Source organism: Ammospiza nelsoni, chromosome 4 (genome assembly GCF_027579445.1).
Source record: "Ammospiza nelsoni isolate bAmmNel1 chromosome 4, bAmmNel1.pri, whole genome shotgun sequence".
Classification (NCBI taxonomy): Eukaryota; Metazoa; Chordata; class Aves; order Passeriformes; family Passerellidae; genus Ammospiza; species Ammospiza nelsoni.
In genome coordinates, this window is record NC_080636.1 from 41,173,149 (window position 1) to 41,199,813 (window position 26,665).

General features: G+C 47.8%; 1 protein-coding gene across 1 annotated transcript in view; it reads right to left on the bottom strand.

The window, feature by feature from the left end:
* ADAMTS3 (ADAM metallopeptidase with thrombospondin type 1 motif 3) overlaps nt 1-26,665 on the bottom strand; it is a 56,051-nt gene that overhangs the window by 2,637 nt on the left and 26,749 nt on the right. Inside the window, exons 5-21 of the mRNA XM_059470247.1 lie at nt 12,338-12,531; nt 10,190-10,273; nt 9,929-10,085; nt 9,263-9,368; nt 8,740-8,883; nt 8,216-8,348; nt 7,621-7,734; nt 6,854-6,999; nt 6,330-6,505; nt 5,340-5,473; nt 4,782-4,905; nt 3,156-3,236; nt 2,281-2,444; nt 2,004-2,169; nt 1,449-1,581; nt 835-1,042; nt 613-730 (exon numbers count right to left, since the gene is read on the bottom strand). Coding sequence (XP_059326230.1) covers nt 613-730; nt 835-1,042; nt 1,449-1,581; nt 2,004-2,169; nt 2,281-2,444; nt 3,156-3,236; nt 4,782-4,905; nt 5,340-5,473; nt 6,330-6,505; nt 6,854-6,999; nt 7,621-7,734; nt 8,216-8,348; nt 8,740-8,883; nt 9,263-9,368; nt 9,929-10,085; nt 10,190-10,273; nt 12,338-12,531 — 2,382 coding nt within the window. The remainder of the gene's footprint in view (nt 1-612; nt 731-834; nt 1,043-1,448; nt 1,582-2,003; nt 2,170-2,280; nt 2,445-3,155; nt 3,237-4,781; nt 4,906-5,339; nt 5,474-6,329; nt 6,506-6,853; nt 7,000-7,620; nt 7,735-8,215; nt 8,349-8,739; nt 8,884-9,262; nt 9,369-9,928; nt 10,086-10,189; nt 10,274-12,337; nt 12,532-26,665) is intronic.

Genomic DNA, 26,665 nt, shown 5'->3' on the forward strand with positions numbered 1-26,665 from the left:
TGTCCTCTCATGGTTCATTTTGGAGCATCCATTTGTGCTGGTTTAGATTCCATGACTCCACCCACAGTGTGGAGATTTGGGGTTATGCTTCTCCATAAGGTTAACTGCTTTTCCTACCAGCTCCTGAGCAGTGTCAGGGCCACCACGAGGGAGTTAAAACCCCAATAAACCCCCAGTCCTACAGAACGAATAATCCAGGAAGAAATCCATTGTTGTCATAAAAAGCTTCAAAACCTGTTAAAAATTCTATGAAAACAATGTAACGGATTCCCAGGAACCTCATTAATGCTCTTGGTTCCACGTTTGTGTATTTTTATTCCCTCACTTGGCAGCTTGCAGAACTTACCTGAGATTTAGAGGTCAAGCAGGGTTTGTTTTGAATTGACCTTCACCTCTGGCCCCAGCCTGTGCCAACACGATTTGGGCCCATGTGGTTAAACCTTGTGTGAGCACGTGTACAGCACAGACCCCAGCGTGGGGAGCTGTGACACACTGAGACTGCTGGACTGAACACGGGAGAAAAGGCTGCCCCCTGTGCGTGACCCCTCTGCCAGCACGGCGCTCCCAGGGAGGAATCATGGCCCCCCTGCAGCCATTGCAGCGTTCCCTTACCGTCACAGGGAGTGAGTTTGCAAGCCCTCACGGACTGTGGCCGTTCCCCCTCGCAGCGGTCCCCGGCGCGGCACAGCACCTGCCGGCTCTCCGTCCCCTCTCCGCACGTCACCGAGCACTGCCGGACACAGAGGGCACAGCTCAGGGCACCCTGTGGCACAGCACTCGGCACGAGTCCCCCTGTGCCAGCCACGGCTGCTGGGCCAGGCCGGTGCTGCCCACCTGGGACCAGGGCCCGGCCTTCCACGGCGCGGGGCAGGGTGCCCGGTTGCAGGAGCGCCGGCTCTCGGGGCGAGCCCCGCTGCAGAACTTGGCGGGGACCGAGCGGTTGGTGCCGTCCGCAAGGGGCTGCAGGCAGCGCACCGTGCGCAGCTGGTAGCCAGAATTCCCACACGTCCTGGTGCAGTGCTCCCACTCGTCTGCTGCCCAGCTGGAAAGGGAAATGGAGTCAGACACCGTCAGCTGTTAACCTTTTTGTCCTGCTGTGGCTGCCTCATCCCTGGAGCCAGCTCATCTAGTGGAAAAATTCCCTCCCCCATGGCAGGGGGCTGGAAAGAGATGAGCTTTAAGGTGCCTCCCAACCCCATGATTTTATATATAAAAATACACATATAAATAAATATAAATAAATTAAATACTATAAATAAAAATAAATATATATACCACAACCACCCCATCAGATTAATACCCATGCTTGCACAGGTACAAACTCCCCTCTACAGTCCACAGTCAGGAACTGCAGGCTGGCAAGCTGTCAGCATGCCCTCAGATTCATCCCATCCGATCTGGCTGGGACTACTCCTGTCTGAAGGAGCAATCCCTGCTCTCACACTCACAGGGGCTCTGTGCACTCCTGCAGGTTGCACATCCTGCGGATGGGCTTTGGCTTTTTGCTGCCTTCGCAGAAGCTTCGATGAACCATCTTGTTGTCGCTCTTCCTGCGGCATCCGTACTTGGTGTACTGGAACCCTGGGAAACACATCAGAGGAATTGGGAGAATCAGGTCCTTGTTAGAATGTTTGGCTTAAATAGAGTTTTCTGGCCTAGTAAATGGGTTTAAAGGACAGGTATTTTGGAATTTGCATTCCCTATTATTTGCTTAAGAGCCATGGACACACCATGAGTGCAGGGAATGCTCAGGAGCATCAATGCCTGAGTTTGGGCATCCAAAGTAGCTTTGGGGTCTGAATTTAAACACCAAAAGAAGCCTTTTTCTTCCTAGGCTGAGAGTGTGACACCTGGGAACAATCACATACTTCAGGTATTTTAAGCCTGAGCCCTAAAATAACAAACCACTGTTAAAAAGGGGAAGCCAGGAATATAAATCATTCCCTCCTCCTTGCCTTTTTTGGCAGTTTGTCCCTTGCTACAGGTGCTCATCCCCAGCTCACCTCCACCGCAGGGCTTGGAGCACTGGGACCAGCTCTTCAAGGCCCACTCGAAGGTGTCCGTGTCCTCCCGCAGCACGTTGTTGCTGTGGATGGTCGGCACCGAATCCTCGTGGATGATGTACCTGTAGGTCAGGCTGGATCGGGTGTCATTCTCCCGGGGAATGATCTGGGAACAAGCAAACATAAACCCAACGCTGGTACAGATCCCTCTGCTAGGTACAGACACCGAAGCCCGGCTCTGGATGGTCCCTCAGGCTGAGCTCAGCGCGTCACCCACCAGCACCACCACGGCATCGTGCAGGGGCCCGTCCGTGTGCAGCGTCTCCGTGTTGTCCTCGATGCTGTACTCCCACTGCACGCCCAGATCAATGAAGGAGCGGGACCTGGCCTCCTCTCCTTTGCCATTCAGGATGTAGTGTCCCGTAGCCTGGTTCTTGATTGCTGGGAGGAGTGAGAGCAGAGCCTGTCGTGCCTCCCCCGCACTGGCAGCAATCAGGGTGGCACGGGGAGGGGTATTTCCATCAGATTATGAAAACAACAGATCTTCATCACATTTTACTTTGCCCTGTGCACACAGGTTAGGGTGTCCCAGATGCTAAAATCCATAAGTGATGCTAAAATCTGTAAGTGAAGAGCTAAGGAATAGGAGGCCTGTGGAACTGCCTGGGTTTGGGCTTCCACAGCACACCTCAACAGCCAGGTACAGCGGGGACTGTGATGATGACGATGACAATGCTTCAATTAGAAGCCAATGCATTAAGAGCTGGGATCACAGAATGCTTTGGATTGGAAGGGACCTTAAAGATCATTCAGTTCCAAGACCCATTGTTCTTCCATACAGCTTTTTGCAATGCACCATAGGAATAATTAAAAGATACTGAATTAGACTCACCCCGGGAGTTCCCACGTTCATGTGAGTTATCACAATCCTTGGTTAGTACACATGCAAACTGGGGCCAGTTTAACATTTTGGAGAATTCAAATGAGCAGATGTTTGTCTGCTGAGCTGTAGGACTGCAGGACTAGGCCCTGACCATGCAATTTGGAAAGCCCACATTTACCCAACCCCTTCACTGGATTCTCTCATCCCTCAAGATTCTCTGGCCTGAGTCCCCTGCGTTTCTTCTCAAACTTGAGCAGAAAAACACTTACCAAGAAAGTGAGGAGAGGCCTCATCTTCTTGGATAAACACATGTCGAGCCCCAGGAGGGATATCAAACATCTTAAGGTACCCTTTGGCAGGTGCAGGGTCAGTGGAGGCAGCAGGGATGGAAAGAGAAAGGAACAGCCATGGTCAGGAGGGCAGGGCATGCCCAGCTCTGCTTGCAGGAGAGGGCATCCAGCAGTCATGGATAAGCAGGGTGGGACAGGCCCTCCCTGGGCTCTTCTCCTCCAGGGAGAGAAGGGACACCAGTTACAGAGGGATTTGCCACTTCCCACATGAGATCAGTTTAATATTTATGGCCACGCTGCTCCAAGCAGGATCTATCAACAATTCAGGCACAGAGATGTTTCCTGTGTTCCTCAGCACAAGCACGAGTCTTTCTCACAACTTTCCCAAATCAGTCCTCAGCCAGGTTGTTGGACTGGAACTTACTGACTGCCCTTTCAGATGGACATGTCTGCAGTGAAAATAAAAAGCTGTTCCCAAATAAAAATGTTCTTAGTTTCAATGTCAATTATTTACCAGTGCAAATCACAGGTAATTAGTGTAAAATTAAGGAAGCACTGCCATTAGAAAGACTAGAATCCCTTCTAGGGATCAAGAGCTCCCGAAGTTCTCTGAGTGCATGGCATTTTCATATTCCTGTTATTTTCTTTTAACAACTGCAGATTCAATTAACCAAAATCACTGGATTCTGGGACTACTGGATGTACTGGCAGTCTGCTCTACTACTGGCAGGCAGTCTACTACTGAAAAAATCCAAGTGAAGGAACAGAAGAGCTGGGAATAGGGAAGATCACAGGCCTGGCTGAGCAGTACCTGTGCCCAACAGCATTTCCAATCTTTTCCTCCATTGCCTTTAGAGCACAGGGAACATCAAGATTTTGCCTGCTTTAGCATTACCTGTGTGTGTCTACAGGATGATAGGAACTGCCATTCCCAGGGATGCCTCTCTCCCTACAAGCCTTGTACTTAACCAGAATGTTTTGAGCCTCCTTTGCCCCAGAAAGGGAAACACTGTGAGCTCCTCTGGGTAAGGGAAAGGCTCCTCTGGTCTTCCCTTAAACAGAACACCTGGATTCTTTAGTGTCCTGAGAGCTGAGTCTGGCCATTCCACTGACTGGGGGTCACCCAGATGCTCTTTACAAGCAAAAGATGTAAATTACATCACAGACAAATGCATTTACAGCAGATTTGGACACATCTAGGCAAGACAACAGTCCATGGAAGTCAGATAATCCAGGCAGGAGTTTGAGTTGGGTACTTGCAGAAACTGTTTTCTAGAACCTCAAATTCTTTTTGAGCACCTCTGGCTTGCATGTTTCCCTGTAGAAAGAGGTCTATTGGCCTCCTTAATGACCAGGTTACCCAGGCTAGGGAAAATCTATCAGCATTCCCTGAACACCTCCATCACTTTCATATCCATCCACAATCAGGGGCCGATGGACAGCAGCTTATCCTGAACAGGCTCAAAGATGGGCCTCATGAGATGGTGTTACACCCATTATTCCCAAGGTTTCAATGATGATGGCGTTATCTCATGTGTGTGAGTGTCCCACAAACCCCAGAGACAGCAGGAGCCCCAGCCAGCTGCAGGCAGCTGTTATTCCTACCCAGCTTTTTGGGAGTGCGGGTGTAGGTCCCCTTCACAGTCCGGCAGTGGGAGTCGTCCCCGCCGCACACCCCGCACTGGTCCTCAGCCTTGCTGGAGCCAATCTCCTTGTCACAGCCCACTTTCTGCAGAAAAAAGGGCAAGACTGGATATTAGGAGGGAATTCTGTCCTGTAACAGTGCTAAGGCCCTGGCACAGGTTGCTCAGGGAAGCTGTGGCTGCGCCAACTCTGGAAGTGCACAAGGCCAGGTTGGATGGGGCTTGGATCAACCAGGGCTAGTGGAAGGAAATGGCAGTGGGGTGGAACTGATGGTCTTTAGATTCCCTTTCAGCCCAAACCAGTCTGGGATTCTATGATAAGGCACAATGAGGGGAAGACAAGCAGAACATTTCCCTGGAACAGGTCAGTGTTGGTCTCTAATTTAATTTACATCTCAAGGAATCAGAGGAATACAATGCTGCAAATAGGGAATTCAGAGACATCTGCAAAGCCTCTCTCTGCCCATTTGCTGTCCCCATGAGCTGTCCCCAGAGTGTCCCCAGAGCAGGTGCCACTCACCACGCATTCCCCACGGACACAGATGCTGTAGGGATCCCTGTAGGAGCAGCGAGTCCCGTCGTGCACCGGCTGCTTCATGTGAGCCACATCCCCCGTTTCTCGGGACTGGCAGTACAGGTGACATCTCTTGGCAGCTGTGGAGCCAGGGAAAACAAAGGGCTGCAGGGAGGACAGTGATCCAGGTGTGTTCCCAACAGCTGTCCCACCGACGGAGCGAGGAGTGAGAAGGGACAGGCAGGTCTGGGGGTGAGCATGGGGGCAGAGCAGGGGAATGGAACGGTTTGGGAAGGAACGCGTGCATTGTGGGGAATCTTTGGGGGAAAATGGGCATTTTGGGGGAAAATGGGGATGGTTCAGGCAGAAACCTAGGGATTTAGGGCAAAACTGGTGGTTTTGAGACACAATGTGGCCATTTGGGGTAAGAAGTATCCATTTTAGGAATAAACAAGCAATTTGAAGTAATAAAGGTGAATTTTAGGGTTAAACTGGGGGCCTGGGGGGAAATGGGGGATTTTAGGGCAAGACTTGTGATTTTGAGACACAATTCTGCAAATTTGGAGTAAAAATGTCAACTTTAAAGATAAAAGAGCATGTTTGGGGGGATAATTGGGGCTTTGGCAACAAGAAGGGCAAATTTGGGTCAGAGTAGGGAAAATGCAGGTTAAAATCAGGGATTTAGGGCAAGTCTGCTATTTTTTACATATAATGTGTTGATTTAGGGTCAAAACTGCCAGTTTTAGGGATAAATAAGAGAGAAATTGATTGTTTGGGGCTAAAATGCAAAAACTTGAGTCAGAGCAGGGAATTTGGTATTAAAGTCTGGATTTAAGGCAAAACTATTGATTTTCAGCCATAACAGACAGACGGATGGGGAGGGAACCAACTCATTTGCTTTTCTGGGAGTTGTGGGCCTGCCCCTGAGATATCCAGGCCAAGGGGAATGGCTTCAAACCCTTTCAAGAGTCACTAAAGGCCCAGAGCAGGACGCACGGTCGGGGTGCTCGTAGGGCAGCCAGTGGTGTCGGCTGCCCTGGAACTCGAAGTGGGAACTGCGCTGCTGGCACTGCTGTGCCCTGAAGTCCTCAAAGTGCTTGGGACACTCCTCGGTGCTGCACAGCTGGAACTCAAAATTCACCCCGGCACAATCGTCACCTCCATTGATGGGCCTGGGAGAAGAAAATATTCCAGAGATTTTCATCAGGGAGAAGTAGAAATTGTTCCCTCTGAGGGTGCTGAGGCCCTGGCACAGGCTGCCCCATCCCTGGAAGTGACCAAGGCCAAGCTGGACAGGGCTTGGAGCAACCTGGGATAGCACAAGGTGTCCCAGCCCATGGCAGGAGGAGGAATGGAATGGGCTTTAAGGTCCCTTCCAGGCCAGCCCAGTCTGGGATTCTGTAATTCTATAGAATTCTTGGATTCTCCACAAATTATCCCATTTTGAGGGGCTTGAACAGAATGTCCACCCAAAACCCAAATGCCATTCCAAGTGGCCCCTCTGAGGACGCCCCACCTACATTGGGTTGTTGCATTGGCGCGTGCGGAAGCGAACCCCAGTTCCACAGGTCCGTGAGCAGGAGCCAAACTTGGTCCAGGCTCCCCAGTGTCCATCCTGCTTCAGCTGGTTGGTGTTCTTCCACATGCAGTGACCCTTGTAGCACCACTGAGGGAATTGGGGCAGCAAACAGGTGAGAACAGACACAATCCCCAAATCAAATGTATAAGCATTGGACAGCAATATTTTGCTGCTGCCTGGGGCACATTCAGATTGTACAAGTGGCTCTCCTGTATTTCATAATAAAAGGAATTTGCTACAAAAACCCAGGTATCTGAGTAAAATTTCATAATTGAAAATGGATTGGCAGCAGGACACCCACTAATAGGGATATTAAAGGGAAAAATCAGGCACTAATCCTCAGTCTACACAAACATTTGCCACAGGGTGTCTGGACAGTGAGTTCTGAGCAGCCATCCCACAGTAACAGCATCATCTGCTTCCCTGAATTCCTAAAGGCACTTGATGGAAACTTTGCAGATGAGACCAGAAAACCTAACAAAGAGGCCACAGAACAGGTTGCACCTCAGCTGGCATCTCTATGTCCAAAATGTGCTGGAGAAAACCTTGTACAGCTCCCAGAATATCCCAGTGGGAAAGCACAGCTTTCCCCATGGTCTCGCCTCACCCCAGTAATGCCAGGCAATTCCCCGCTCCCCTCTGTGCCCTTCAGCCCAAAGGGAGGAAACTGTTGGTTTTTCCCCAAGACAAACAGAGTGCCAGACTCACTTTTCCTGGGGCACACTCGGTGCCATCGAGGGGAGGCCCTTTCTTGGTCTTGCAGAAGTAGGGGTTATCGGGGTGGCTGCACCACAGCTGCTTGCACGGATCGAAGGTTCGGAACTGAAAAACACAGAGAGACCAAATGCAGAACATGAGATGGCTTGTACTTTTTGGATAATAGTCTTGTATTTTGTTTATAATTTATTTGTATCTGTTATTTTATTTATACTTTTTGGATAAGGATCCAACCCACTCCGTAGATTCCATCTCACACACCCCAATGAGCCTGGCATCTTCAGGGCAGTGATTATTCCTTGCATCCCCCAGCCCTGGGCTAGTGAAAAGAGGAAAGAAGACACCCAGAAGTGGGACAAAAGGAAGATTTTTTTTTTCCTTTTCTTTCTTGGAATTGCTCTCACCAGTGTGTGCCACATGGACCATGCTGCCACTCATTTTCCCATTGCTCTGCAGGACCCAAAGGACTGAGTTTCCCCCCCTCTGCTCTTTACAGATCTCTAAATTCTGCATTAACTGCTCTCCAATGATTATGGCACTGCAGCTCTCCCACCAGGCCCCACGCCCTCGCCGTGTCTGGACGTACAGCTGTGCACATCCTGTAGCCCACACCAAAGTCGAAGCGGCACTGCTCATCCATGGAATAGTTGATGCCTGGCAGCTCAGGAAGCTTGGGCCAGTCATGCTCAAAGGGGTCATCGAGAAGACAGTCATAAGAGCTATGGAAAAAGACACAGAAAAAAATACTGTGAGAAGATGTATACTCTTAATTCCTGCCCTATCCCTGGAACTGTCCAAGGCCAGGCTGGTGGCGCCTGCTTGGAGCAACCTGGTCTAGTTCTTGCTCATGGCAGGGGCTTTGGAATGAGATGAGCTTTAAGGTCCCTTCCAACCCAAACAGATCTGGGATTCTGTGACAATCTGAGGCCTATTCCAAATCCCACTGGAGTTAGAGGGGTCTTTCCACAGACTTTTCACCCTGAGTGGATGGGCTATGGACTGTGTGAGGACACAGCCTTCATGGGTCAGAGCTCTTCTAAAAGAGCTTTGAAGGAAAAGAGGGTCTGAAAAACGAGGGATCAGAGCCTGGCTGCACCAGGGAGGCCTTACTGGATGTATCTCCTGAGCTCCTGGCCACTGCAGCGGGACCAGTGGTAGCGGTGGAAGGCGGCCTGCACCAAGGGGGCCATGACACTGCCCATCGCCGTCTCGTCCCCACATCTGTTCCCTTGCCCATCGTGCTCCATGCCCAGCCTGCAACAAAGAACTCCCCTCAGAGCTACTGCAAAAACAACTGTAAGGAAACAGCTCTGGAACAGGTACCAAATCTGACCCACCACCAGCACAGCCAGTTGAGGTGAAGGCAGTGAAGGACACTCCTGCTGCCACTGCCTGGACCTCCCAGGTCCCTTCCTGACCTTTCCCTCACCCCAGAGAAAACAAGTTCACCCTTCTTCCTCTTCATTCCTTCCCTCACTTGTCTCTCCCTCCCTTCAACCACTACTGCATTCCCAGGGGATTGGAAATAAAATCAGGAGAGCTTCCACAGAGCCATCAAATCCAACACCCTTGGAGCAAGCAGGAAGTGCAGCACAGCATTTTGGTGTGATCTGATGGTAAAAGTGGTACTTACACATGCCCAGTCTCATGAGCAACAACAAAGGCTGATGAAAACCCGTCCTCGTGGTTGAGGGTGCAGCTCCGGACCGGGTGGCACATGCCCGTCACAGGAGCATACCCTACAGAGAGACATCAGGGCTGAGTCTTGTGCTCAGCACTTGGATTTTAAATGAGAACCCCCAGAAAACTTCCTCAGGAAAAGCTAACATTGCTCTAAGGCCAGGGCAGCCTGCCTGGCTCCTCATCCTGAGCGGTGCCTGCTCTGACACATGCCAAACTTTGGGAGTTCCTGCCCACTGTCATTAGTTCCCTGAGGCCAAAGGATGGATGCAGGTCTCAGAGTGGCTGGGATGTCAATATATGGAAATCTGGGCTGAAAGATGCAATAAAATAAAGGGAGTGGAATGCCACGTGCGTTGAGGTTCCCAGTGATCCCTGCACATACAGGAGTTTGAAGAGAGCTAAGAAGTATTTATTTACAACTCTCAAGAAAGAAAATCAATCTGTGGTTGGATATAAATGGCAAGGATTCATGGCAAGGTCTCCTTGCTTTTGAAACCACTTGCAGAATGAATAAGGCAGGGAGGTCACAATGCAATTCCCAATTTTTCCTCTTTTCTGGCAGATGCCAGCCAAGAAACACCGAGCCCAGAGCTCTGCTCTGGGTCAGCTGCATTACCTTGCATACCAGCGGGCCCAAAATCTTGCCTGGTTAAGAAGATGGCATGGTCGTGGTGCTCGGCATGGCTGGGGTCTGGCTTCTGCTGCTGATAGGCCCAGCGGCACACATTCTCCAGGCTGCGCGAGGGGTTCCCCCTTTCGATCAGGCTGATGGACTGAGAGAGCCACACCTTACACCCCGCTGCTCCCAGGGGCAGCCTGTTCAGCAGGGTCTGCATTTTCTGCCCGGGGCAGGAGCGGGGAGAAGCGGCTCGCTCACCTTGGCGTACCCCAACATGATCATTCGGACCAGCACGACGTTGATGTGAACGCCCAGGGACTCATCGTGGTAAATTTCATTCACCTGAGGGGAAAAAGAGGAAATACTAAAAAGGAAGAAAAACCCACTGATGATACCAAGGGAACTTCCAAGGCCACAGAGATGTTTTTTCAAGTGCCTGTACCACTACAGTCCTCAGAAGAGGATTCAAATCTCAGATCATTTGCTCAGCGGAAAGTGTAGATTCACTTCCTGTCATCACATACCCCCTCTTCACATGGAACTTTGGGAAGCACATGTCAAGCCTCCTCTCATGTTTTATGGATCAGAGCTCAAAGAAAAGAGGATTGGGGAAAAGACTTCAAGTACAATCACAGAATCCCAGACTGTTTTGGGCTGGAAGGCATCTTAAAGCTCATCTCGTTCCACCCCTCTGCCATGGCCAGGAACCCCTTCCACTAGACCAGGTTGCTCCAAGCTTTGTCCAGCCTGGCCTGGAGCACTTCCAGTGCTTCTTGTTTTGAAGAGTATTTTTTTAGGAGCAACTTATACTGCTGCCCTGCTTTTTCGAGATCTGTTAGAAATCTGTGGTCACTTCTGTACTAAAAAGAGGCTTTGTGGAAGGGAAGTTAGAAAAACAGAATTATGCAGATGGGCCAAAAGTTGTCCTTCTTGAGGCCCTTCCCTGTGTCTGGGAAGGTGAGAAATGTCCTGGCACCAGGGTGTGAAACATCTGCAGGTCCTCAATGAAGCTCCTCATTCCCCTAAAAACAAAATAAATATTATATTATGGGCAACTGGTGAGAAATAAACACCCCTGTTCAGAGGTTCATGGGTTTGAGCAGGAGTTAGAGGGTTGTTTTATTTTTCAGTCAGGCTAAACAGAACTTCCCCTCAGGGAAAAAGGTCACTGGGAACTGTCCAGACTGTGGGCCCTGGCACAAGGATTTCAGCCCATGGTTTAAACCTGAAATCCCTGAGGCTGAGAGCAGAGTCACCAGGGCAGTGGGACAGAGAATGAGCACAGAGCTCAGGCTGCCTGTCCTGTGAAGCAATCATCCTAAAGGTCAGGTATTCCTCTCTTATTTTCTCCTCATCAATGAAAGAGCATTGCTCCCACAAAGAGCTGGGCCAGGATAAGTGTTCACAACTTCCCTTGTGCCAGTAGACAACAGGGGAGCTTTCTAGGCACTGGAATGACTTCCCTTGAGATGAAACGGACCCTGGAGTTGACCTTAAATTTCAAGTCTCCAAGATTTCCCTATAGCCCCCATTTTATCCCATTCTCTGGATGGCTCTGGGCAGGAGGGTGGCAGCCCCAGCAGATGGAGCCGCAGGCATGTGAAAAACCTGGAAGTGGTCTGGGCCATGGATCAGCCCTGCTGCTCACTGAAAAGGTTTCAAAACCCTAAGGACAATATTCTGCAGTAATGTGTAATGGAGATTTAATGTTGATGTTCCACAGTGTATGTGGGAAAAAAGGAGATGATTCTCTGAGTGATGTTCTGAAAAACGTCATATTGGTTGGGTTAAATTCCATACAGGAATCATTTTTTTCCTCCTAGATTCTAAGTTCTCAAATTTAGAAGCTCTGAAAACCCAAGGAATAATTTTTAAATTATTCCAGGAATAAAAGAGTGTAAAATAGATAACAATCATTCCTACAGCCATAAAATCATTATTAATGGGAATCATTGTGGGAATAATTAGTCCCTCATCCTCATCCCTAAGAGACTGTTTTCATTTCCTGTACAACCTTATGCTGCCACAGTATCTAAGACAGATCTACTGGCATTACCAGAAGGTCTACTCTGTCAGAGAGCCATTGAGGGTTTAGAACTCCTTTTCCTCTAGATATTTATGCTTTAATCAGTTTTTCTCCAGAACTGTGTTGTGAGAGAAGCTCAGAATTACTAGAAATGGATTAAGTTTACTTTTTTCCCCTTACTATTTTTCAACTATTTCCTCATTATTGGAAATACCCTCGGAATGTGCCCTAGGAAGGAAACTACTGCGAAAAAGATGAATCAAAGGAACATCTTAAAACCAGAAAACCTTCTCCAGTAGCAGTCAGAACGATCCCATTGTTGTTTTTCCCAAACCTGGCACTCCGACAAGAGCTCCCACCAGCTCCCAAAGGATACTCACGATGTTCATGAGGGTCAGGAGGTAGTTTTGGACATGCTCCTTGCCGTGGAATCGGACCACAGAGTCGTCCACCCCCAGCAGCACCTCGATGTTGTGGTCGCTGTCCCCGGCGCGGCGCCGCAGGCTCTCGTTCAGCTGCTGCTCCACGCGGCCGTGCAGGGAGCTCAGCGCCCCGAGGCCAGCCAGGAGGGGCTCTGCAAAGACACACTGCCATCAGTGCAGCCAGAACTCCTGCCCCATCCCTGCAAGTGCTCGAGGAAGGGCTGCATGGGGCTTGGAGGAACCTGCTCTAGTGGAAGGTGTCCCTGCCCCTGGCAGGGGGTTGGAAACGGGTGGTCTTTAAGGTCTCTTCCAACCCAACCCATTCTGTGATTCCACTATATGGCCAATGGAATTCCAGCTCCATTTTGGAAAGCATCCTCCCACAAACCATCCTCGCCTGCAGAGTCACCGCTTCTCTGGATAAGATACATCAGGAACCCTGAAAATTTATTCTTGTGGTGTAGGGCTGGGAGAAATCACCAGAAAACCAAGTGAAAAAATTCATTCAACCACATGGGTCAGTAAATGTCCATGGTTCTTATTCCACACACAAAATCCAAAGCTGTTACTTCCACTTTGGACAGTAAAACAAAACATTGCCAGGGATTTTTGACAGGTAAAATGTCACAGCTGCAGGATACTTGGCTCCTCCCAAATCCATACCAGTACTCCAGCAATGAACATCAGTGAGGAACATCTCGTGGTGCACACAGTGAGCTGCGTGCTACGGTTCCTGTGTCCCTGTGACAGTCAGGAGCACCCCTGTTCCCCCACTCTTCCCAAAAACATACATGGAGCTCCCTGCCCCACAAACCCAGCTAGAGCAAGCAGCATGCAGTGGATGGAGAGGAGAGAACACTCCTGCTTTGCACTCATGATGTACCAGGGCACTTTCCCCTACAACAGCAAACTTCCAGCCCTTCTCCTCTGGCTGGAATTCATGAATGCCACGGCTGCAAGTCCACAAACCAGCCCTTCCTGTGTCTTCAGGCACTCTCAAGTATGTCAACCCCAGGGCAGCACAACAGTGGGAAAATCATACACCCACTCCAATTCCAAAAACCGCTCCAGCTGGCACAGCTGCCAAGCACAGCATCCAAGGGAAACCCAGCTGGAACACTGTCACATTGTGGTGCCCACGGTGCCAACTTCCCATAGCTTGCAGTGCCCAGCCCACAAAACACCGTGTCACGTGAGGGGTTTATCTGTTCTGCGCTCTGTTTTCCATAATGCAGCACTTCAGAGCAAGCAGCCAGGCTCCATCCCAGCTTACAGGTACTGCCCACTTAACAGAACATGTGGGATCCAAGTCCATAGGGCCCAACGGCTCCCCCAGCACTGCCAAAGCCACCACTAAACCATGTCCCCAAGTGTCACATCAACACAGCTTTTAATTCCCTCTAGGGATGGAAAACCCATTGCTGCCCTGGGCAGCCTGTGTCAGGGCCAGACAACGCTTTCTGCAAGAAATTTTCCCTCATGTCCAACCTAAACCTTTCCTGGCACATCTTGAGGCATCTCCTCTTGTCTGATCACTTGTTACTTGGGAGAAAGATAACACATGGGGCAACAGTGAAGAAACACACAGAACCAGTCTGGCTGTTTGGGGATTTGAGCTAGACAGACTAATCCATCCTAATCTCATTCTGGGATTAGCTGGTTTGTTACTTCTTCCTTTTTAATTTGCTAGTCACCTGCACCACTTACATCCCAACCTTACCTGTAGGAGCAGAGCAGGCCATGCTCCTGTGCCATGAGAAATGGCTATTCTGGGTTACAGCAGGTGTTTGTCCTGGAGTGTGACTTTAAAATAATGGAACTACAGCTCTTTCTCTGCTATTGAATAAAGCTGTGATCTGCCCAAATCCCATTTCATCAACACTGTTATCAACCAACCCTGCTAAACCCTCCTAAACCAACCCTTCTGTGCACTTAAAGAGAACCCTCAGCATCACTCACATGGGAGATTCTTATCATCTTATTTTATATTGTAAAATACATGGGCTGAACTCTGTGCTAGTGAGAGAACCATTCCTTAAATATGTAAGTATATACACTTTACATCCATCCATCCATCCATCCATCCATCCATCCATCCATCCATCCATCCATCCATCCATCCATCCATGTTCCTCCCATATGTTCACTAGCTCCATTGCCTAATTTAGCCTTTTTCTGAATAAAGCAAGGAAAAGTACCTAGGGAAGATCCACACTTTCACTAATTCAAAACGAAACTAATGAGAAATCAGTGTGGAACCCACTGAGATCAATCTAAGTCCCTTTCCAAAGAGTGTTTTAATGTACAAAATGTCCCCAGGGACAGACATGTTCTGCAGCTACTAAAAAATTCTGTTCTGCTATTCCCAAAGTAAGGAAACTAGGCCAGTCCATGCCGTCACCGCCTCCTGAGCCTTATTTTGAAGCGTGCCTTTTGAAAAAGCAGCGAAGAGAAAAAGAATAATTTTGTTCAAACACACATTCCAGGCAGTTCCAACATAACTCCCAGTGACTTCCACACAAAGTGTGCACATTGCTGTGGTGCTGCTGGTACTGCCTGACTGGGAGGGGTCAGCAAGAGAAAGCACCCAGGTCAGCAGGGTGAAGACACGATGACAGGATGTTCTCATTAGGGATGGGCTGCGACTCGTGTGCTCTGATTTATTAGGTCCTTAAAAACAAAACCCTGGCAAGTTACACATTCCCCCTTATCTTTTCTTGAAGAATTGCCTGAAATTGCCTTTTCCTCCAGAAGTGTCAAATGACTTTTGACCACCACCACAACAGCTCTGTGGCATGAAAAGAATGCGTCCTGTCCTAAAGTCCCTGTCCCACACCTCCTTCCCATGTGGAGCACTGACACTGGAACCTGCAGTCCTGACTCCATGATTTGGATCCTTAATGCTGTCACTGTCTCTGTAGGAGAGTTTGTTGTTTGCTTAACTGCTGCCAAAACTTCTGCTTGTTTGTTTTTGGGGGCTGAGGGACGAGTTTGTCTCTGCAGCAACCCCAATTGAGCCAGCTGGCCATAAAAATACACATATTTACTTGATGTTTCCCTGTATGTCCAAGGCTATGTCCATGAAGTGCTTCCAGAAGCCACTGCAGAGTGTCTCTCTGGGATATTTCACAATAAATAAATATTATCTATGAACTTTTGATAACACAAAGCCAGCCAGCTCTGCCGCTGCAGAAACACAGTGCAGTTACACAAAAGAGAACACTGGATTCAACATTTCCCTCAGGGCAGGTGGGAGAAACCACTTAAACATTTGCAAAAAAACAAACCAGAAAAGCTCAGAACAGCCTGCAGGTCAGTCAGGTTACAAAAAACCCTTCTGACCATCGAGTCCCACTGTTCACCCACCACCCTGATGTGGTCCATCACATGAGGATGGAAGAGCTGCTGCACCTGTGAGCCTTGGCATGTGGCAGAGAAGGCTTGGTGCTGGTGTCACCTCTCATAAAGGTGTCTTGGTGTCAGAGAAGGTGTTAGCAGAAGACAAAGACACTGAAGAATTTCCTAATGGAAATAAAAATGCCAGCAACCAGGTTCAGCCACAGGTCCACTTTCACAACAGCTTCATCACATTAAGGAATGAAGGAAAGGGAGAGAAGAAGTTCTTGTGACTTCACACACAGACCTCCTGAGATGACTAAGCTTGGAGAATTACCTCTGTTTATGTTCCCCTCCAGTGGGACCTCTGCAGTGACAGTGACTGGCAGAATGACAAACAAACAGGGATTAAAGGAAGGTCTGAATCCCCAGGCTGCAGGATTAGTCACGAAATGCATGAACTCCATGGGCCACAAACACAGACCCCACCTCACTCTGTTCTGACACTTAAAAGAGCAAAGGAAACATCCTGGAGTCTCGACTGCCTCCACGACATATGTGCTTCTCTGGTACCTGAGCAGCTCCAGCTGCAGGGTGATTCTGGGAAGGATGGAAGATTTCCTGCACTCTATTCCTTGTGCTGACATCACAGGAAGGCTCTTCCCTTCCACACACCATCAGCAAAAACAGCTCCTAGCCCTCATTTGCACCAGGGCTCGATGCCAGACCCACACTGAGGGAGCCACGTAGAAATGCATAATCCTCTGTGTATTTGAACTACGCTTAGAGCCAACTCAGGATAAATTTTTCCAATAGAAAAGGCTGGAATTTTACCCTGTAATTTTCTTGTCATCACTTCCCTCCCTGGCATGAAGCTTTCTAGGACTGCAAGGTTATCCTTACCTGGCAGCAAACACACACAGAACAAAGCCAGAACTGAAGGAAACTATAATTAACCAGGCCTGAATTTAGGTCAACTATTAACTGTTCTTTTTCCATCCCATGACCAGAAACAAACAGCAAAGAGGAATGCCAGCCTGTTCCAGAGTTCTCAGTGCTGGAGGACACGCCTGACACACTCCCTGGACAGCCTGCAACAGCTCTGCACTCACCTGATTTGTGGTGAAAGTGCTTTTGGATCCATGGAAATTTAGTAGGGGTGGAACTGTTGCTGTGAGGCTCAAACATACAATCAAAAGAAGAGGAGTAAAGCTCAGGATCAAACTGAACTTGTCTGGAATAAAGATATTGCCCTCTAATAATCCAAAGCTGAGGGAGGGCACAGGACAAGCAGAAGAGAAGCCACAGAGGCTGCTCCCTGCACAGCCCCTTGCCTGGCCACCACTAATAGCAGATCACAGCCCCAGGCTGGCTTAACTCGGCCTCGGGACTTGCCCGGCCTTGCCCTGCCTCATCTGCTCTGCACCTTATTTTTAGCTGGGCTTTAGCCCTAACAGCCAACTCAGCCAACAGGTAGTTATCCTGGAACTACTAACCATGTCTCCTGGAATTCTTGCTTTCCCAGGAGCAAGACATTCCCCCATTCCTCATTTCTTTAATTAATTGTCTCTCTCTACATATATATAGCAAGAATTGCATCATAATTTTATTTTGGAGGTACAGGTGATTTTGTGGTTAGTTTTGTTTGTGGAATTTTTTTAAGAACAGGTTAAAAATATATATTTACTACATGCCATTATTTAAAAAACTTAATTATGGGTAGAGCTGGAGTCTGGCTTTGACCCTGAATTTTGAAGTATGAAAATGTATTAAAAACAGTCTCTTGACAATCCCAGGTCTTTTACCAAGACATTATTACAAGGTGTCACTCTTCCTTCACTTTAGAAACTTACACATGTAGCTCAGAGACTTTAATAGCAGTACACTGAATTTTTCTCTTTAATCCCAGGAGAACATTCTGTTGGGTAAAGGCCAGGACTTTTTTGGACATTTGAGGAAGACTTGAGCATTTGGGTCTGGCATTTTAGGAGACCTGAGCGACACCTTCTGCTGGTGCTTACACAGAAACAGATGACATGGAGAGGCCTGCAGGTCACATACTGGACAGAATAAACCAAGCAAAGCTATCCCTTTTTCACTTTACACCACATCAAGTTCTTTGATTCAATATCAATGGTGCCCTTCAAACATAGCTGCAATAAAAGATGAAAAATAAAAAGAAAAAGAAGCCCCAGTTTGCAAAATCATCATCTGTATCAATGTCCAAAAATATGGAAAAAGCATCTGTAGAGGCTCTGAAATTTGGTTTGCAGATGAGAAAAAGTAAGTCAGCAACAATGAGCAGCCAGGCCCACTGCTGAGGAGCACACCTGGGGTACCTGGGTTGCTGGAACCAAGCCCAGTTTGGGTATGGGAGGGCTTGATTTTACAGCTCAGAGTGGCCAGGCTTTACTCCCAAAGTTTCCAGCTCTGAAGAGCATTGAATCCATGACTTTCCAGTCAGACACTCACCCAGGAACACGAGAGAGCTCTGCATTAGCAACCTTAAAAGCACTCATGCCTTCATGTACCATTACATCAACCCAAAAATCACTTTTACTTCACAAAGGAGTGCTCTAAAAGCATCCTTGGATTCCTAACTGGAATAATGCACTGTAAAAGGACAGAGCAATCCAGAAAGGGGGGTATCCACTACATTCTGAAAGCACAGGTTGCATTCATAATTTATCTGCTAATTCAGAACTTATTCAGAACAAATGCCGGATGGCCTGAGCTGTCTGCCTTTTTGGGCAGCTCCCCTGAGATCCCAACAGGCTTCACAGGTATTCCAGGGTCTAAACTCTTTAAGCAGGTATTTTCAGCACCAGAGCACTACTGTGAGCTTCCAGAGCTGGAGGAAGTTGCATTGGCAGAGATGCAGTCCCCCCAGTGCTCATGAACGAAGTCATTATCTCTCACTCCTTACTCCTTGGCATCTGACCCAGCTTCTGCCAGCTGGCTGAAAGCACAGCAGGAGCCAAGCTTCCTATTTCACAGGCCCATGGAATGGTTTGGCTTGGAAGGGAGCTTGAAGCCCATCTCCTTCTGCCTCCTGGCCACAGGCAGGAACATCTACTAGAAAAGGCTGTCCAAGCCCCATCCATCCTGGCTTGGACACTTCCAGGGATGGGGCAGCCACAGCTTCCAGGGAAAAGACACTAAGTGAATATTCAGTGGCAAAGACTGGGCCAAATGGGAGCAGTTTCCACAGTGAGGGCACTAACTGCTCCTTGGGTTGCTCATTTCTTTGGGATAAAGGCAGAGCTGTGTTTACAGGCAGCTGCTTGTTTTTAAAAGCTGTGTAAGGAATGTGTTCCTAAACACGTGGGACCTTTTGCTGCCACAGGAACCGTGCAAGAGGACACAGCCTGGCTGGTGATCCTCTGCAGGCCCAGCCACAGCCCTTGGCAAGGGCTCAGCAAGCAGCCCACTGCCCACTGCCAACAGCAATTACCCTCTGATCACCCCTTGATCTGCCCTAAGCCTCTGGGAGTCAGCAAAGCCTGAACACTGTCCAGACACAGCAGCGGGACACCGGGACACAGCCCGGCTCCCTGAGCAGGGGATTATTCTGAGCAGGGAGCTGGCCTTGCTCACACAGCACACACACACACACCATCCTCCCGAGCCCCTGGGAATGAGGGATGGAGCTTGACAGCTGCTGAGGAAGGACTTGGGCAATGCACAATGTGATACTTCACCTAAATACCCTAAATGAGGCGCTGCTGCAGCCCCACAAAGGATGCAAAATCCCTGCATCGGAGGCCTGCTGCTCTGATCCACGCCAAGGGGAAAGCTCTCCCACCAGCAACTATGCAAGGGGAAATCTCAGCAAGGAATCTCTGCCCTTTTCCAGGTCAGGTTTGCTCTCTCCTGCCTGTGGAGAAGCCAAAGAGCCTGTCTGAAGGGCAGAACTGCTGTCCAGCTGGAGAGCAGAGCCACGAGCAGCTGAGTCCGCTAAGCTTTTCCATTGCAGTGATGACCAGCAGTGAAAACACACTGTAAAAATCCAAGGGGAGAACACCAGTGGGGACAAGGTGGGGCACAGCAACACCCTTTTTGCTACTACAAAAATGCTGAAGGACACTGTGGTGGCAACAGTGGAAAAAGCAAAGAGGCACTTTGAATGTTTCCTTCTGTAAATGAAAGAGACACAAACACGCTTCCCAGTGACTTGCTCCAAGTTCTCACGAACCTCTGAGAGTCAGAGGAGACCACTACCATAACAAATTAGGGACAAGTTAACACTGGGATCTGGGTGCTGCCTGCTGCCTTGGCAGCTCTCCCCTGCCCTGTCTATGTGATGGAGCTTTGGAATCTGGATAATCCATCTAGAGGTCACTGGCTGGAGTGAACATGTGACCTGTTACAATAAAACAGCATCATGGAATTGTTAAGGTTGAAAAGGACCTTTAGGAGTCTCAAGTCCAACCACCCAACACCTGAAGTCTAAAAAGCCAAATGAGAAATGGAGGAGGGAAGAGATGAAGCTCTGTCCAAGTGCCAAAGCCAGGAGTATTGCACATAAAGAAATCAAAGGAGATTTCTGAATTTCCTGGGCCTTAGGCCACTTCTTTCCCCCTCTCAGAGAAGGTTCACAGAAGACACAGGACAGGAAGAATAGCTGGGCCTGGTTCCATTCTAAACAGAATGAATGGGTATAGAAGGCAAAATTATTGTTCAGCACCCTCGGTGTGATTCCCTCGCACGGCCACTGGCACAGGAGGGAACCGAGGATGTGAACACCACAGGCAAGCCTCAGCTATCCCATGGCTTCTGCTGAGACCAGTGTTTCAAGGAGACAGGAGAATGGAATTCACAGTAATCACTCACATAAAAGGAATAACTGAGTGTGTAACACTGGAAAAAAATGTGGGAAAATATTTATGCAGTCCTTATTACAGAGACAAAGGGCACTTCAAACGCCCTGGCAGTGGCAGTGAGTCACAAAGTGTGCGGGCCTGTGACAATGGGGCACTTCCTCCCAGGGCCTTCCTGCCCCCCTACTCCCTTCATGGAGCTGAAACCATAATTGTCCTTAATTGGTCATTTGGCACTAAGCGGATCCTGACCTTCTGAGAGGACAAAGTCCAGCAGCTGGGTTTGGGAGCCCAGTGCACCTGCAGTGACACTGGCCACGTCCAAGGCAGGGCTCCTCCACAGCTGCAGCCAACTGCCAGGCAGCAGCAGAGCCATGTCTGCACACATCAGGGGTCCCCTTCCCACCCCAAACACCCCAGGATTCTACCATCCTCTGATACACATACACTGCATTTGGATATACTCATTGGATTACAAGATTTAGCTAGTAAGGTACGTAAACCTGAAGTTTTGCAGAGTTTAATTTGCCCATTAACCCTATCTCCAGCTGAAATCCTTAATTTTTTAATTAACTTGCACACAAGAACTGACTGAATTAATGATTAAGGAGTAATTTTTTTTTGGAGGAATAAAAACATACATGGAGTGATCATAAACATATTCCAGCTAGCTGTGCTGGGTCAATAAATTCTCATTCTTTGTTGAAAAATAATATTCAGTGACACACAGGCAGATTATGTGAAATCACAGAAAGGCAGTCAAAGCCTCTGCTGTCTCCCAGGCAAGCATTTTCTAGAAGGGAGGATTTTAAAACTGGAAGGGCTGACAGGGAGAGAATAGCCCTGAAGTAAAAGCCAGCTCTCAATTCTCACAATTCCTTACGGAGCAGAACCTCATCTACCCACAGCTCTGTCTATAATTACATGGAGTAAGTGTGATACACTTACAAAAACCACACAGCCTGACATTAGACATACTGACATCTCACTATTTTTAGGGAAAAAACCCAGCAAAGAGACAGCTTGGGAGGGTTGATTTTCACTGCCACACCACAGAACTGGTCTGCAAACAAGAGGGTCCCATCTCCACTTTCCTGCTGTCATTCTTTGGGGGAAAGAGTTTTCTGCAAGGCCCAAATGCCGGCCCTCAGAAACCAACACAGATTTTTTTCATTATGGATCCACCTCCCTTTATACTTTCCTTTTTTCATATAGACTCTTACACAACAAAGCACTTTTTTTCCTTTCCACCTCACCAAATTCCTCCGAGCGTGCCAGCCTCGGCTGCACCTCGCACAGATGTGTTATGAATCTAACTTGCACTGTTTCCACACAGGATATTTTGATCATTCCCCTCTCCTTTTCCCCATCCCCATCCCGTCCAAAATAGCACAGAGTCAGAATCATAAATTCTCCTGTTCTGACCTGAAAGACCATTCTTTCAAGGACTACTTCTCTTGAAAAAGCTGTGACTAAGGAGAAGGAGTTTTTCAGCAAGGTTCATCCCTGCAGTCTGCCATGGGAGGTGAGGTCTGCTGGAAACATCTTCCACGGGGAATTAGTACTTCTTTCTATCCAGAGCCCACCTTCTCCCTCCTGACACTCAAGAACACTCAGGCAAAACATAAATTTCCAACTCCCACGTACAAATGAATTCAAATAAATTGGAAGGTTACTGCTGGAACCTCATCACAATGTGTGTGTATCCAAATGCTATTTATTTGTGGAATGACACTGGACCAAGGGTTTCATGTCCCTTCAGTAGCACTCTCTCAATGAAGCTGCTCCTCAAATCCAAGGAATTTTCCTGTCAGAGGAGAGCTGCCAACTTTCCCTCTCTGGCGAGCAGGGCTCCATTCTTGCACCTCTCTCCATTTCCTGCACAGTGTTGCTTTAATGAGCCCTCCAGTCTGGTAGAAAGCTAACAGAGACAGTGAGGAAAAGCACAATAATAAAAAGGAGAAGAACCTGAGAGGGGAGAAGATTTAGGAAGAATTTTCCATTGAATATACAGTGGGTCTGACTAGAAATATGACAAACAGGACACAGTTCTCCTCTGCAAAAGGAGGGAGAACAGCCCAAGTGTTCAGTTTAGACACATAAAAGGATCTCTTCAGCTAAGTAATAAATTTAATGTCTTAGAACTACAAAGAAGAAATGCTTAGTCAAATATTGTGTTGCAGAAAATGCAGTGAGAAAGAGTCCTATTTTCAATCCTGTCATGCAAAAATGCAGAGCCCTCATCTTGGATTCAACCCCTAATGAACACAAAGGTGAGCTTAGCCCAGCTCTGGATCCCAGGCTGACCATGTGGCTGCAGGGGCTGAACTCCCAAAGGAGGAAGGCAGTGGGAATGATGTGAGAGTGGCAGCCCAAGGTGAGAGAAAGGTTGTTCAAAACTGGGAGACAACAGAATGAACCAATGTAGCAGAAGAGTAGAAGTGGCACAACAGCAAATAATACCAATTTCAAAAAGTGTATCCAAGCATTAGTCACGGATAATAAGCCTCTCTTTCTCGCCACATGGAATTTCAGCCATTTCTCAAAATTCCACTGGCATAAATATAAAGGAAAAGCTCCAACTATAAACTGTCACTGAATGCTGTTGAACTCGGGCTCCTGCTTTTTTTTCCATGAATGCACTGTAAGTCAGCATTCCAAGAGCAACAAATGTCTCCAAGCCCAAGCTATTTCCCAACAGTCCATGGACCATGAGAGTGTCCAAGATAACAGTGAAAATATGTACACGGCCATTCTACCCAGATACCACATCCACAGAGGAAGGGGGTGTCCCAAAATCCCAGGCTGATCTGCACAAAGTCTTGGGTCGGGACAAGCAGCTTTAAAAACCCAGCTGAGCACAAAGATCACCACACTGCTGCCCTGAAAATCCTGAAAAAACAAATAACACCCGAGCCATTAGCAAGGGACTCGGGAAGTTTGATTTGGATAGAAGCTCTGCCACTGTGGAACAGCCACTTCCAAACTGTGGGCATCAACTTACCGACTTCTAGTAGGGCTGATAGCCTGCAGTGTCTTTGAGTATCCCACTCTAGTTGTAAATATCATTGTCACTCCAAATAAGCCTCCACAGAAGATGCTGAAAGCAGCTTGTTATGTCCCAAGTATCTAAAAGGTTTCACAGATGCTCTTGGTTGTCCAGTTCTGCTCTTCCACAGAAAAGCACCTGAGGGAACTCACTATCCAGCAGCACAGCTTTCCAGTTTCTCCCTGGCTTTCCAGCTTCTGCCTCAGCTTCCCTGGCATTGCAGACACAATTCTATCTTTTACCTGTGCCAGTGCCTCATCACTCTCATTGGAAACCTGCAGAGGGACTGCAAAGTGTGGAGCCACTGGAGATACCGGCAGCTGGAATACCTGCCCACTGTGACATCACCTGTGAGGTTCAGAAAAGGGATGGTGAATTCCATGCAGGGAATTCTCTCCCTTTAAAGAAATTTAAACTCTAATTTCTTAAGGCTTTAAGAAGGGAGACAGGGCAGCTTCAGGCAGAGGACTCTGGATTTCCACAGAGCCTTACATCCGATGAACAGCTGTGAGTCAACCTGCGCGGCAAAGGCTCAAGCATACAAGTGCTGAGCCTTAAATCCCACAGACACAGACAGGGAATGACCTGCAGGAGACATTGCTGCCTTTCCCCATTGCCCCCTCCCTCAAATGCCACAGGGTTCTCCTTTACACGGGAACAAACATCCCAAATAAGGGATATTAGAGGGCCTGGTCAAGAATCAGGCATTTGGGATTTAGTGCCTGTTGAATTTCTCTCACTATCAGAAATTCTAAGTGAGTCTGGAGATGGAAAGGGAGCACATCTGTTCACTGCAGTGCTGGTGAGATGTTCCTAGTAATGAGGCAGATGTTACCAAATGGAAGTGGATGGGATGCCCAGATGGCTTTCATTGTCCCATTTTTCCAAGCAGTCTGACAAACTTCAGATGTAAAAAAATAAATATGAATGATGATTCTGTCTCACCAGCAAAAAAAAAAAAAAAAAAAAAAAAAAAAAAAAAAAAAAAAAAAAAAAATAGAGCATGTTTGACAAAGAGCAAAGGAAGCAGATCTGAGCAGGTCAGAACTTCATCAGCCTTCCTCCAATTAAACCAAGTGTCTAATCAACCCCCACAACATGGCACAGTGCTGCCTGAGCCCTCAAAGAGCAGACACTTTTAATTGATTTATCTTCCCTTGTGCTCCCTTTTAAAGAGCACTGTTAACTAAAGGAAGACTGATTTTTACTTCTAGTAGTAAATCTCAGCATCAGAAACTTGGAAGCTTTGAAGTGCTTGAAGTAATGAAACTATATTGTTACTTATTCTTGGCAGGGAAAACTCTGATTTAGAAAAGGGGCTTGAAATAAATCAAGAATCAACCCTGTAAAAGCAAATTGAAAAATACCATTAAACTACTAAAGCAGAGGCTCAAATGCATCTGTTTGCAAGTTCACTTGTGATCAGGAATAAAAAGAACATGGAGCTGGCTATGGAAGAACCTGAGCAGAACCCAGGGATAAGGTAGTGCATTTTCAAGGACTCTTTAGGACAAACTACTTAAAACAGATAAAAAAATTAATTACATAGTTTCTGGATGCTCACTGCCTATTCCGTAGAACTGAGCATTCAAAAAGTAAATAAATATGGTAGCAAATTATTTTATTAACTGGATTTTTACTGCCATCATAGATCTATGGCATTACAGGGCTTTTGCTGAAAATCAACAACATCCATGATGTTACTAGTGACATCATCTGTGATGATATTAATTAGTGTTTCTCCATGAGCCACAGAGTATAATGAGTTACCCTTTCACTCTGAGGTACTTCTCAGGAGTTTTCAAAAGAGGTTTTTTCACAGAACAAATGAAAGCAAGGGATATACTTGGAATTGCTTTCAGTCTAGAAGCAGCAGCTGCATTTTTCCCGTTCAACAAATGATTTTTAAGTAGAGTTTGAGATATCTGCTCCACGTCATGAGGAAACATGGAAGAGCAGAACTCAGTTTGACCATGGGTTGGCCCGAGCTTCCTTTCTGCCCTAAGCAAGGGGAGGAAAAAAGCCCACTAACAATCTTCATCATCAAATCACAGGCAGTCAAAGGCAAATGAAAATCCACATCCAGAAACAAAAGAAGAAAAGGACAGTAATTTGTAGCTGGCTCCTAATTAGCTCCCTAACTTGGTCAGCAAGACCAAGACCTAAGTGAAAAGTACGTCACTGTTTGGCAGAGCAGCCTGCAGCCATCCCCAGTGACTGTGCTCAAGCTACATTTAGAGCTCCTAAGGATCATCCTCAGCAGCTTCTTCTCTTCCCCCAGGGTCCTCTTCTCCTGGGTTACATCTTCCACTAGCCCAGGTTGCTCCAAGCCCCATCCAGCCTGGCCTTGGACACCTCCAGGGATGGGGCAGCCTCAGCCTCTCTGGACAACCTGAGCCAGGGCCTCACCACCCTCACAGGGGAAATTTCCTCCCAGTGTCCCATCTCACCCTGCCCTCTGGCAGTGGGAAGCTGAACTATGCTGCACACTGCAGAAATCCCCAGACACTCAAACTTTCACTCTCTGCTTGCATGGACCTTCTCAAGCCTCAGGATACCACTCACAGCACTTGGACACAGTGCAGAAGAGCCTGGACAGGAGGGAACAGGGCATACACTGAACTGGGAAATGATTACAGCAGCACCTCTGCTGTAATAAATGAAGGAAAAGGAGGAAACACATCCAAACCCTTCAGCTCCAGAGGTTATTTTGATGCTCAAGGGCAACCACAGACCCATCACTTATTCCCCCACTGATCTGACTTCTGTAAATAATTAACAGAGCTACTACTACCTCTTACTTTAATACCTCTAACAGATTTATTGTCAAGGAGAGAAAAGCACAACTACTATTCCTCCTGGAAATGGTGACTTTATGTTCTCTGGAGCTACTAGTGAGGAGAAGCAGAAGAGCTCTCCATTAAGAAAGCACAAAGCTCCTTGCATCACCTGTTACTGTTTCCAGCAGAGACTAAAAAAGCTCAGTTAACACTGTGTTTAACCCCGTTGCAGTTGAAAATTTGTTTTAGACATTATCAGGATTTTGCACAAGAGGATCTGTACATTTGGAAGTTTTTATGC